Source organism: Nomascus leucogenys, chromosome 2 (assembly GCF_006542625.1).
Source record: "Nomascus leucogenys isolate Asia chromosome 2, Asia_NLE_v1, whole genome shotgun sequence".
Taxonomy (NCBI): Eukaryota; Metazoa; Chordata; class Mammalia; order Primates; family Hylobatidae; genus Nomascus; species Nomascus leucogenys.
In genome coordinates, this window is record NC_044382.1 from 155223087 (window position 1) to 155234897 (window position 11811).

Consider the following 11811-nt stretch of genomic DNA (forward strand, 5'->3'; position numbering starts at 1 on the left):
CAGGGTGCAGTGATGGGTGCGGGGCTGGCCTGCCAGGGTGCAGTGATGGGTGCGGGGCTGGCCTGCCAGGGTGCAGTGATGGGTGCGGGGCTGGCCTGCCAGGGTGCAGTGATGGGTGCGGGGCTGGCCTGCCAGGGTGCAGTGATGGGTGCGGGGCTGGCCTGCCAGGGTGCAGTGATGGGTGCGGGGCTGGCCTGCCAGGGTGCAGTGATGGGTGCGGGGCTGGCCTGCCAGGGTGCAGTGATGGGTGCGGGGCTGGCCTGCCAGGGTGTAGACCCCATGCATCTGGCTGCTGTGAAGCTGCTCGGGGGAGCAGGAGGGGTCTGCGCCAGGTCTCCAGGCTCTGCGGCAGTCATGGAGAGAGCTTGAGTTTGCTCCTACGTGCTGGAGACAGCCGTTGCGGGGTCTCCAACGCTGAGGCCCGTGGGCTCCTGGGTGACCTGTGTGCGGGGCGTAGATTAGCCCTGAGTGGGTCCAGGCATGAGGGTGTCTTGGAACTCATCTAACCCAGGTGGCAAACAAAGGCCGCCTGACTGCCACAGAGAATTGACAAGCAGTGGCGTCCTGGAATTCCCGTGAGATGGCGGGAGAAGGTGCTGTGATTGATCCGTCATGCCTGCCGTGTGTCAAGATGGGACTGGCCTCTCAAGCTACAGATCAAGAAACTGAGAGGGGAGTGGCCTAAAGTCACCGCGAGAGTGGCCTGGTCTGGGCCGGCCTGGCCTCCACCCCGCAGAGACCATCTCAGCTCTGCTCGCTCAGCCTCGTACCCGCCTCTGACATCCTTCCATTCCTACTTATGGCCCTCTCTGTCTGCCACCACCCTCCCCGCCATGGTTGCTTAAAGCCCCGGGCAGCTGCCGTCCCATCCCCCGACCTGTCCCTTCCTGCCAGCCCCTCCCAGCAGCAGAGCCTTCCCCATCCTGAAGAAGACGGAGCCGAACTCTGTCATCCTGGCGGCGTCTGTGCACAACGGGAACATGGGGACCCCGTGCATGCTTCATGGCTGCCATCAGGAGACACGACAGCGGGTGGCTCCTGTCCAGTGCCTCCCAGGCTGCGGCAGGGCCATGCAAAACACCATGTGCTCGCCCCATTTGGTCTCACAAGTGCCTGGGGGGTGGGGGTCGAATGCAGGTGGATGATCATTTCTATATAGAAACACGGATATGGAAACCGTCTCCTGGGAGAACCGGCATTGCCAGGTTGCTGTGGGGCACCCGGGCCTTTCCAAGGGGATGTGCTGCAGCCCTCTTAGTGACCCTTAGAATTATTCTCCACTCCACAGACTAGACGGGGGGGTGAAGCAGTTGGGCTGTTTGCTGGCACAGGCCGCAGTCCATCATCTGAGCCCTGCACAAGCCTTCCCGACTTCTGAGACCTCACAAGCCCTCATTCAAATCAGGTCAGGACAAATGGCCCAGGCTCCCCAAGGGTCTCTTGTGTGGCCCTAGGCCCCAGGACCTTCCAATCACCTGCTCCCTCGCTCGGAGAAGCATGCTCACCCTACAAGGCCCAGGGAAGATACCACCTCCTCCAGGAAGCCTGCCTTGACTCCCCCAGTGGACGCTTACTCTCCCTGACCCAAAGTCTCTGCAGGACCTCACCCTTTGCTGGCTGCCCCTCTCACCCTGGTGCAGGGGCCAGCATGTGTGCCCTCCTCCACCCAGCACTGTACTGATGCCCGATCTGGGGCTGGAGGAGGGCTGTGGAGGAAATAGATGAACACCATGGACCCAAGTGTCTGTGGCTCCTGAAAACTGCAGGTGAGGACCAGCCGAGGAGGGCGTCCCCAGCAGCGCCCGTCCCCACATGTTTGGCACCCAGGCAGCCCCCATGTGGTCCCTGCAAAGAAAGGGGGCTTTGGCTGAGCCCAGCGCGTTGTGTGCAGGGACCGCCCTGGAGTGGACGTGGCGGGAGGGCTGGCCGCACCTCCCACGCGCACCCTCTCCGCCAAGCCCCAGATGCAGAGCAGGAAAGAGTTAAGTCCTCTGTGAGCAACTGTGCGAAGGAAGTGGTAAACAATTTTTCTCTCCCTCGGCTAAATTAATATGCAAATTCCCAAACCCCCCTCCATTCCCTTCCCCTGCCTTGAAATTAGCAAGGTAGAATGCTTGGGCTAATTACGCATTCAAACGAGCAGGCTGCGTTCGCCCCGCGCTAAGAGGATGCTGAAAATGATTGTGAGAAGATGGAATTGACATTCGAACGCGGCCCTCCTGGTGCATCTGGAGCCGCTCTCCTGCATCTAGCAGATGGAATCCGGCAGTGACCGCCGGCCACCCCCTGGCCCGGGAAAGGGCTGCAGCAACTAGCAGTCGGCTCTGCACCCTGGTCCCAGGCGAGGGAAGAGGGGGGCCCGTGAGCAACCATCTAGCCTCCCTTTTCCCCACCATGGAGCCCCACATTGCCAGCCTGGCACATATAGCCTCCCCAGGAGCCTTTGGTGCTGATATCCTGAGGTCAGAACCTAAGACGGGGGTGCTAGGGTGAAGGCCGTGGCAGGCAGCAGGAGCCACAGAGGCCGGACTGGGTCCAGACAGGGGGCCTCAGGCCTGCCGTGTGAAGCAGAGCCTGGAACTTTGCCAAGGGGCCTCCATGCAGGGCGGGTGGGGGTGGCAGAGCACTTGGCATCCTTGCTGCAGCCACCCTCACCACCAGCCCCAACAGCCACGGCCCCTCCCAAGCAGATGTGCTATAAATTGCCATTCTAAGTAAAATTTTGCTTCAGAATGGAGTTTCTCTGCAAAGTCGGAGTTTGACTAGGAGGGAAACAGAGGCCAGAGGCTGCCTGGCATCAGAGATGGGCAGGGCCAGCAAGGAGCAGGCAGGCTCGGGAGCCCTGACTCTGAAAGCTAAGACGGGCCAGGCTGGAACCCTTTCTCACAGGGCCTCACTCTGCATTTACTGGAGAAACCCAACCTCCCTGCCTGTCGGGGCCTGTCCCACCCTATCCTTCCAGCCACCTCCTACAACACGCCTGTCAGAGGCCCCAGACACAGGAGCCCTCAGGTTGCACACCATGGGGCCCTCTCCTGGCATGTCCTCTTCCTCACCTCCGTCTCAGGTAACCAGTCTCAGGGCCCTGTCCAGACCGACTGCCTCCGCCCAGCCTTCTGTCTCTCCCCTCGCTCCCTGGGCCACTGCTCTTGTGAAGCCTCATGAGGCCTCTTCTATTCCTGTGGAGCATGGACGCTTAACGTTCCCAAAGTCCAAGCATGTCTTTCCCACTTGTCTCTAAACCCTTGCAGGACACAGCTTTGTGTTGGATCTCTGGAGCACCCGTGGCACCTGGTCCTGACCTTAGCTTTCTTAAAGACCTGTCCATGGGGATGCTGATGAAAGGCTTGGTTAGGTAGCCCCCAATCTGCTACACATGCTATTTGTAGCTGCACATGAGAAGGAGGCTCCTTTTGGAAATGTGTGCCCAGCACTTCCAAGGAAGTCCTGGGAGGATCCACACACTGATCCAAGTCCACTCACACTGCAAGCAGCAGCATTATCATCACATCATCATCATCATCCCCACCATCATTATACCATCATCACCATCATCATCATCACCACCATCACCATCATCACCATCCCCATCATCACCATCATCATCCCCACCATCATTATACCATCATCACCATCATCACCATCCCCATCATCACCATCATCATCCCCACCATCATTATACCATCATCACCATCATCACCATCCCCATCATCATCATCATCATCCCCACCATCATTATACCATCATCACCATCATCATCATCACCATCATCATCACCATCATCACCATCATCACCATCCCCATCATCACCATCATCATCCCCACCATCATTATACCATCATCACCATCATCACCATCCCCATCATCAGCATCATCATCACCATCATCATCCTGACCATCATTATACCATTATCACCATCATCATCATCCCCACCATCATCATCACCATCATCATCACCATCATCACCACCATCATCACCACCATCATTATACCATCATCACCATCATCCCCACCACCATCATCACCATCCCCATCCCCACCATCACCATCATCATCATCATCATCATGATCATCATCACCATCATCATCGTCACCATCCCCATCAACACCATCCCCACCATCAGCATCATCATCACCATCATCATCACCATCATTATACCATCATCACCATCATCATCACCACCATCATCATCCCCACCATCATTACCATCATCATCATCAGCACCATCATCACCATCCCCATCATCACCATCATCCCCATCATCATCCCCATAGTCATCACCATCCCCATCATCACCATCACACCATCATCACCATCATCATCACCATCATCGCCATCATCACCATCATCATCACCATCATCACATCATTGTTCCCACCATCACCATCATCATCACTATCACCATCACCACCATCCCCATCACCATCACCACCATCCCCATTGTCATCACCATACCTATCATCATCACCATCATCATTATCCCCATCCTCACCATCATCATCATGGCAGCAATCCTCACCCGTTTTCTGGGCATTGACTTGGTATCAGACGTCATACAGAAGGGTTTAGACACCGGATCACTTTGAATCTGCACAGCTCTTTTGAGGTATGTACTATTATTATCCTCGGTCTACAGATGAAGAAAGTGAGGTCCCTAGCTAGTGATAGGACTTGGACCTCTGACACCAAAATTCCAAGTTCATAGCCCTATATTCTTCTCCCCATTTGCTCATGGACATGCCTTCCAGTGAGGGGACAAAGACCAAAGAAGTGGCTCATGCAAGCATAAATGGAGACCTCTGAGGCCAGAGCTTAAGTCACGACCTGAGGGATTTAGATTAGACTAAACCCAAGACTTTCCAATAATGTGTGTTTTTAGTTCTCAGAATAATCAAGAGGAAGTGTTTTAGCAACTACAGAGATTCTTGCCTCTTCCAGAATATGTAAAGACCAGCAGGCTGATGGATTGTGGGTGAGTCAGACCCAGCCCGGTGGCCTTACAGTACAACCCGATAGGGGTGCCTGGCCAGGCAGGCCAGCAGGTAGGTCAGGGGCCTGGGGTCTCAGGACGTAGAGGCTGTCCCTGCCCTCAGTTGGAGAGGACTGCAGACCCCTTCACTCCCTGACCTGGAGGAAGATGTGTGAGTCTGGGCCGTGGGGGTCACAGAAGCAGCAGGTGGACTGTCTGCAAGTCCTAGGCCAAGGGCTGACTGGGTCCAGTGACACCCTTTCTGCTGGCCTCAGTTTCCCTCTCTATCCCATTAGAGTGTTGGACTAGATATTCTCCAATGACCCTTTTCTTGCCTGAAGTTTTGTCATTCAAAGTGCAGGATGCTGTTAATTTGTCCATCTGTCCATCCAAACCCCAAAAACATTCACTGGAGGCGTCTGAGTGCACGGCCCTGACCTCTGAAGGAGCCGCAGGTCTAGAAGACGTAATGCCAGAGCAGCCCTCGTACCCACAGAGGAGAAGGAGAAGCCCAGAACCTATGGCCAAGGCAAGACACACGCGGGGAAGTGCCTGGTCCTCAGAACCCAGGAGTGCCCGTGGAACAAGCACTTCCTCCTGCCTCCCACCTGCTCCCTTCCTACCATCCAGGGACAACAGCCCTGGTTTCCAGGTAGAGGCGTCCAGAGCGTCTGTGCCAGCCCCAACAGCCACACAGATGGATGATGTTAAATACTCAGCTGCAGTGAGGCTCCTGGAGCCGCCCATGAGGATGTAAGGTGCAATGTGCACCTCGCTCCTAACACCCAGGGCAGAGGTTTGTCAGTGCGGGAATGGCAGGAGGGGGAGGAAGATGGATCGTCCCGGGCGTGCATCTCAGAGCCACCTGCAGTGCTCATCAACAGGGAGCAGCAGCTCTGAGCAGCCCAGGAGTGGGTAGGAGCAGAAGTCAACAGGCAGGCGGGTAAATGCGTTCCAGCGCGGGGAGGGCTTGGAGAAAGGCCTGGAGCGTGACCCTTGCGTAAAGAAGAAAAGTGGCCGTTCTAGGAGGGCAGCAGTGTGACCCCAGGCTTCGTGGCAGGATGGGTCCCAGAGGACATTTTGGGGGCCTGGTGGGATGATGGCAGGTGAGACGGGACAAGGCCGCTGGACCCCACAGGCGGTGGCCTCGGTTCCGGGGGAGGCTGTCCCAATGGACACCACGCCTGGGCAGGCAGGGCCGTCAGGTGGGACCTAGGGGTGGTCACTGACTACTCTGGGCAGGTGCCTCCAGGAGGGGAGAGGAGCCCCAGCACCCGCTCGCTTCGCTTCCTGGAACCGCCTCCCGCCTGGAGGGCCGGCGCCGCTGGAGGCCGGGGCTGGAATGCTTTGTCCCTCCGCGGGGATGTACGGCCTCGCTGATTCTCCGCGCGCAGCCGCTCATTCTGGCGCAGCTGCCGCGCCGCCCTCCAGGCGCTGGGTAACTCCGGGCTGCAGTGCTGCTGCAAATTAACACCATTTGTTCTGTGGAACGTGCTTTATTTCTACACCGCACGCAGAGCTTATTACCCTGCCAGCAGCTCAGGGAGCAAGGCGGCTGGGACCTGGGGAGGCGGAGGGACGACGCGGCCCAAGCCCCCTGTCCCCGCGCGTCCCAGCCCACTGCCTGCATGGGGGAGGGGCACTGGCCGGATCCCGCGTCAGTGAGCTCAGGAGGGGCTGGGGCGTCCCAGTGAGGGAGCTGGTTCCCGGGAGGGTCCTGGCTGCTTGTGTGGCCCTGGTGACGATGCCGGGGCTCCAGGATAGACGCGCCCAGGCGGCTTTTTTTCTGGCTCTGTGGCCTCTCTGCACTTCTATCTCCCGAAATGTGGAAGCTGAGGCTGTCCCTGTGAACGGTAGTGTAAACATTTCCCTGCCGCTGTAGGTGACGGTGAAGGTCGAGATGACCACTGAAGATAAAGGCTTGACCCAGAGGCCAGGAGCAAGGGGGCGCGGGAATCACAGAGGCCGGGGCAGCCCTAGAGCCCCCGGCAAGCCTTTTGGGCCCCTCCCAGCTGAGGGTGGCCCTGCACAGCAGAGCAGAGCCCAGGGTGAGCCGCGCAGGTGCGTGGAGAGGGCACCCCACGTGGGGCAGACTCCCGCCCAGAGGGGCCTCGCTGTGGCCACCACCTACGGACCAGAGCCCGGAGCCGGGGTCTCACGGACCCCCTGACTGAGGAGACCCGGCAGAGCCAGACAGGGCCTGTGGACCGAGCAGAGGCTGGTGTGGACTCGGCTGGGGCCCGCTCCCTTCTCCTTTGACCTGGGGCACAAAGGTCCTCTCTGTGTAGGACTCACTGACCAGCCGCTTTGTACTCCTCACACAGCTCCCAGGCCCTGGAACTTTCCATCCACCTTGTACTTCTTGGCCTCACCAGCCCTGCCACGAGGTCCGCCGCCCACATGGCCTGGGGGGGTGCTGGCGTGAACACCTGGAGTGCAAGGCTGGGGTGGTTTTGCTCAACGTCACGAAGTCTGATCTCCACGCACGGAACCTGGTGTGGTGCCGACAGTGTGTGCGTGAGCGCACGGACGGAGGTGTGGACGGATGACGGCAGGTGACTGCAAGGCGGGGCTGGCCACCACACAGCTAGGGGCAAGGTGGACTCCAGGAGCCCGGTCTTGTTGGCGTGGGGTAAGGAGCCCTCGGCCACCAAGGTACTGAATGAAGAGGTAGGGAGAGTTCCTCCTCCCCGGACCTGTGAGGGTGGTCCTGGACACACAGGCGCTGGCACCCTCCTATGCGGGGTGGCAGCTGCCCTCCCTTCAGAGCCCAGCTCCAGGGCTGATGTGCCCACACACCTGGCACTGGGCTGTCGAGTGGCAGAGGTGACAGGGAGGCCTCTGGGCTGGGGGAGGGCGCAGCAGCTGGACCCCTGACCCTTAGCAGAGCAAAGGGGAGGCAGAGGCCCAGCCACTGTCACGGGAGGCACAGTGGGCGCCCAGGGTGGGCGCCCACTCCTTCCTAGGGTTTGTTGGGAGGCCAGCTCACTCTCCATGGTGTGTGGAGCTGCAGAAGGCTTTATGTCAAGAGGCAGAAAGGCCCATGAATATTTCATTAGGGAAGCGACGTGGGGCCGCCAGGAACATCTGGCAGGAGTCTCTAGGGAGCTCCACGGCAGCGCGGGAAGCAGGGACTGTGAAATTCGGAGGTGGAGGGAGGAGGGCTGCAGCAGGCGGGAGGGTCCCCTGTTCCGCTGTGGCCGGGCAAGGCTGTGCCCCTGACAAAGACCAGCCCTGTGCAGGGGCAGCTGTGGGTGAAACACCGGGGGTGACGGCAGGGCCAACTTCCTCGATTCCCAGACAGCCCCCTGCCCACCCTTCCTACACAAGCCCATGGCCAGGTCAGAGCAGCTGAGGGTGGGAAGGGGCCTGAGAGAGGGTCTCCACCTGGCGTCAGGCAGGGCTGGAATGGGGCGCCGCAGGGGCAGCTCACACCTGGCGCATGGGATGGGGCTGTGGTCGGGGCCGGGGGGACCTGCATCTGTTGCTGGATGCCCCTCAGTGGGCGAGGTGCCTGCTGGGTGTTCAAGCCTGTGGGTTCGGGGGTGGGAGGTGGGGGCTGGGAGGTGGGGGGTAGGGGGGAATCTTGCCCAGCGGAGCAGGAGAAGCCTGGTCCCCCATCCAGTCTCCGTCGTGGGGGCCGCAGCTTCCAGCTTGTCCCACCCTCCGTGCCATTTTCAGGTCCCCTGGAGCCCTCGAGGGAGGGGCAGCCGCTCACGCCACTCTCCTCACGACTGAGGCCTGGGACCCACAGGTGCTGCCATCCCACGAAGCACAGCCCCAGGCCGGGGTTCCAGCTAACACCTTGCCCACCTAAGTCTCCTCTGGGAATCCTAGAATGTGTTGTGCCCCGCCCCCCACCCCCAAGCCTGAGGGGCCAGGGCCACTGCTGTGTCCCCGGGGCCCCCTTGCCTGAGTGTTTATCCCACTGACACCCATGCTGGGGCCCGCCCTGGCTGCCCTCCACGCCCGTGCCGTCTGAGGGGACTGCAGGGCCGGGTCCAGGGGCCCGCTGGGGAAGCTCGCCTGCACCAAGGCCCTCCCAGGATGACCCCCACCGCCAGCACTTTGAAGGGGAAGCCCCGTGTCATGCAGTGTTGGCCAGAGTCGGCCACAGCAGCGCCTCCCGGGGCTTATGGGGAAGAGGAGGCTGAGGATGGCCAGTTCCTGGGAGCCCCGGCCCACCCCGCCCCCGGGACGTCTCAGGCTGGGCCTCTGCGGGGCTCTGAGCCTTTCCTTGCAGCTCTCAAGCACAGCCCAGACCCCTCGTGGGCCTTCAGTCCTGCCGGGCCTGTCCGACCCCAGGACCCTGTGTTCCCGACCTCTGCCCAATCCCTGGGCATCTGGACCAGACGACCACTGCCCTCCCCTGCCCCCCCCAGCCCTCCCTGCCCCTCAGCCCAGCCCGGGCTCCTGACCTTGGCCTCAGAGGCCCCTCCTAGCCCCTTCAAGGTGGAGGCTCCCATGGGCTAGCCCGGCCCTAGGCTCGAATATTTAAGGTCCATGGGCCTAGCCTTCTTCTGGGCTTCCAGGAGCTGGGGGCCCGGCCACCCAGCCGTCTTCACCCCAGCCCCTGCCCATGTGCTCTAATCGCCGCTCCAGTGTAACCTTCTTTCTGGGACTGGACTGGTTGCCCAGAGCATTGACTGGGACAGCGGCCAGCCCAGAGCCCCTGGCACAGCCAGGGCCCCTCTGTGCCATGCTCCTGCCAGGGCATGGGTCTGGTGCTAGCCTCTGCCAGCTGATGCTGTGGCTGGCAGCCTCTGCCAGCTGATGCTGTGGCTGGCAGCCTCTGCCATCCTGCTCTCCATGGATCACGCTGAGGGGCCACAGCCAGACACCGGGGCTACAGCCAGACACCAGCTCCACGCTGGCCCACTTGGGTGTCACCCACCTTGCTGCAGGTGAAAATCCCCTCTCCCACGGCCCCCAGCTCTTTCTGCCCAGCCTGTAATTGCTGGGAAGGGCAGCAGGACTTTGCCTTGGAGCTGCTGGGGAGTCCCTCACCTCAGGCTCCTTCCCACCCTCAGCAGCTGGGCTCGCTGCACCGTCACCCGCACTCCTGCTACCGCACATTTGGCGTCTGTCCCATCGTTCCGCACAGGCTCTGAGGCACCAAGCCAGGCTGGGAGCAGGAGGTGGGGCGGGGGCTCTGGGAAGATGGGAGGGAGGGCAGACGCACTCCCCTAGGAGCCCTGGGCCCCCAGATGCAGCCCTGCAGCCCACGCCTGGGGACAGCGACCAACATTCGGGGACCATCTGGGGGACTATACGGAACTGGGCAGAGGGGACCTGGCCCTGGGGGCCCACAGGGCATCAGGCGGAGGTGATGCGGCCGTGAGACCCCAGAGGGAGATCAGAGCACCGCAGCCCCCGTGGGCACCCCATGCTGGCCCCACCCAGCCCACCCAGCCGAGCTCCCTGGAGTACTAAGGGCCAAGCACACCTGGAAACAGGCCCCAGGGCAACGCTGGGGGAGCGGGGAGGAGCCGTCCTCTACCAGGCTGGCCCAGACCCCTGTGGGATTCAGCCCTCCCTGACGCTGCCACGCCCTGCAACCCAATGCCAGGCCAAGATCCAGCCCCGGCCTCTGGCACCCGACGCAGATGCCAGGTGCCCACACCCCGCGAGCCCGCACACTTTACCTGCGCTGCCGCTGCCAGGATCCACCTGCCCCAGCCGGCCGTCCCTGGCACCTCTGCCAACTGCTGCCGCCTCCCGCCACGGCTGCCAGCGATCGCGGTGGGTTTTGTGGATGGGCGTTTGGCCCCATGCAGCCGCTGGCATACGTCGGTGGCACGCGTCCATCCTCACCGCACGCTGCCCGCACCTTCCTCCTCCCCGTGCCTCTGGAGTCCCCAGTGCCAGCTCGGAGAGGAGTTGGCACGGATGGAGGCTGGCCAGCGTCTCGCGGCTGAGTATAGGCACGCTTCTTTTTTTTTGTATTTTAAACACACACACATACTCTCGCACGCACACATGCCAAGCCCCCACCCCTGGCAACACACATCCCTTCTGTCAGGAGCAGACACAGCCAAGAAAGCCCAGAGCAGGTGGGGGCAGAGAGAAGGAACTTGGCCGAGTGGAGGAACCTCAGCCCACAGCTCCGTCCCTGCCCGTCCCCATTGCTCTCCCTCTTACGTAAACCACCAGGAAGAAGAAGAGGAGGAAACCCAGATCCACGTCACATCTCGGAGCCTCCTGATTGGGCGTCCCTTCCCCGGCTGGGTCCCCTGGGACACGCACCAGCCCTGGCCACCCTGTCCCCTGCCCAGCCCCCCACGTCTCCCAACAGCCTGCCATGGTGACCACACCCAGCTCCCTGCGTTCCTTCTCTTGAAAGGCGTTTATTCATCGAGTGCCAACCCTGGCTCCTGTGCGGACACGGCGGCCGGTAAGACAGCAGGGCTGGCCGAGTCTGGCGGGATGACCCCAGGGGTTGTTGCCTGCCGTGGACACAGCCCCGGAGTCCTGACCTATGTCTGAGGGGCAGAGGGCATCCCAACTGGACCTGAAAGGCCAGCCTCAGGCTGAGGACAGGGTGGAACAGAGCCTCGGCCAGGCTTCTGCTAGAGAGCGGTTGCCGGCGCTTGCTCTGTGCTGACCCCGCTGTCTATGTCGCCTCTCTTGCTTGAAGAACCCCAGGTTGGTTATGCGTGACCTCTGACCCTGGAGACGCAGGTGACAACTCCCGGGCATCGGGGAGACGCGGTGTTGGGGACAGACCCGGCGGTCATAGCCTCCAGCTCCTCTTCCTGCATGGAGTGACCTGGCGCCGCAAGGTGGAGCTGGTGTCCGAGCCCTGAGGATGAGGCTGCTCCCTCTGCAAGGTGGGTGAGG

General features: G+C 61.1%; 1 protein-coding gene across 1 annotated transcript; it reads right to left on the bottom strand.

Annotated features, from left to right (window-relative positions):
- Positions 1-6510: 6510 nt before the first annotated feature.
- Positions 6511-11116, bottom strand: LOC115837234. Its single transcript, XM_030822236.1, has 4 exons — positions 10617-11116; positions 7271-8219; positions 6615-6815; positions 6511-6533 (listed from the first exon to the last, which is right to left on the bottom strand). Exons 2-4 carry the CDS (start codon positions 8025-8027, stop codon positions 6511-6513), a joined length of 981 nt encoding a protein of 326 aa, XP_030678096.1. The 5' UTR covers positions 8028-8219; positions 10617-11116.
- Between the last annotated feature and the right edge of the window lie 695 nt (positions 11117-11811).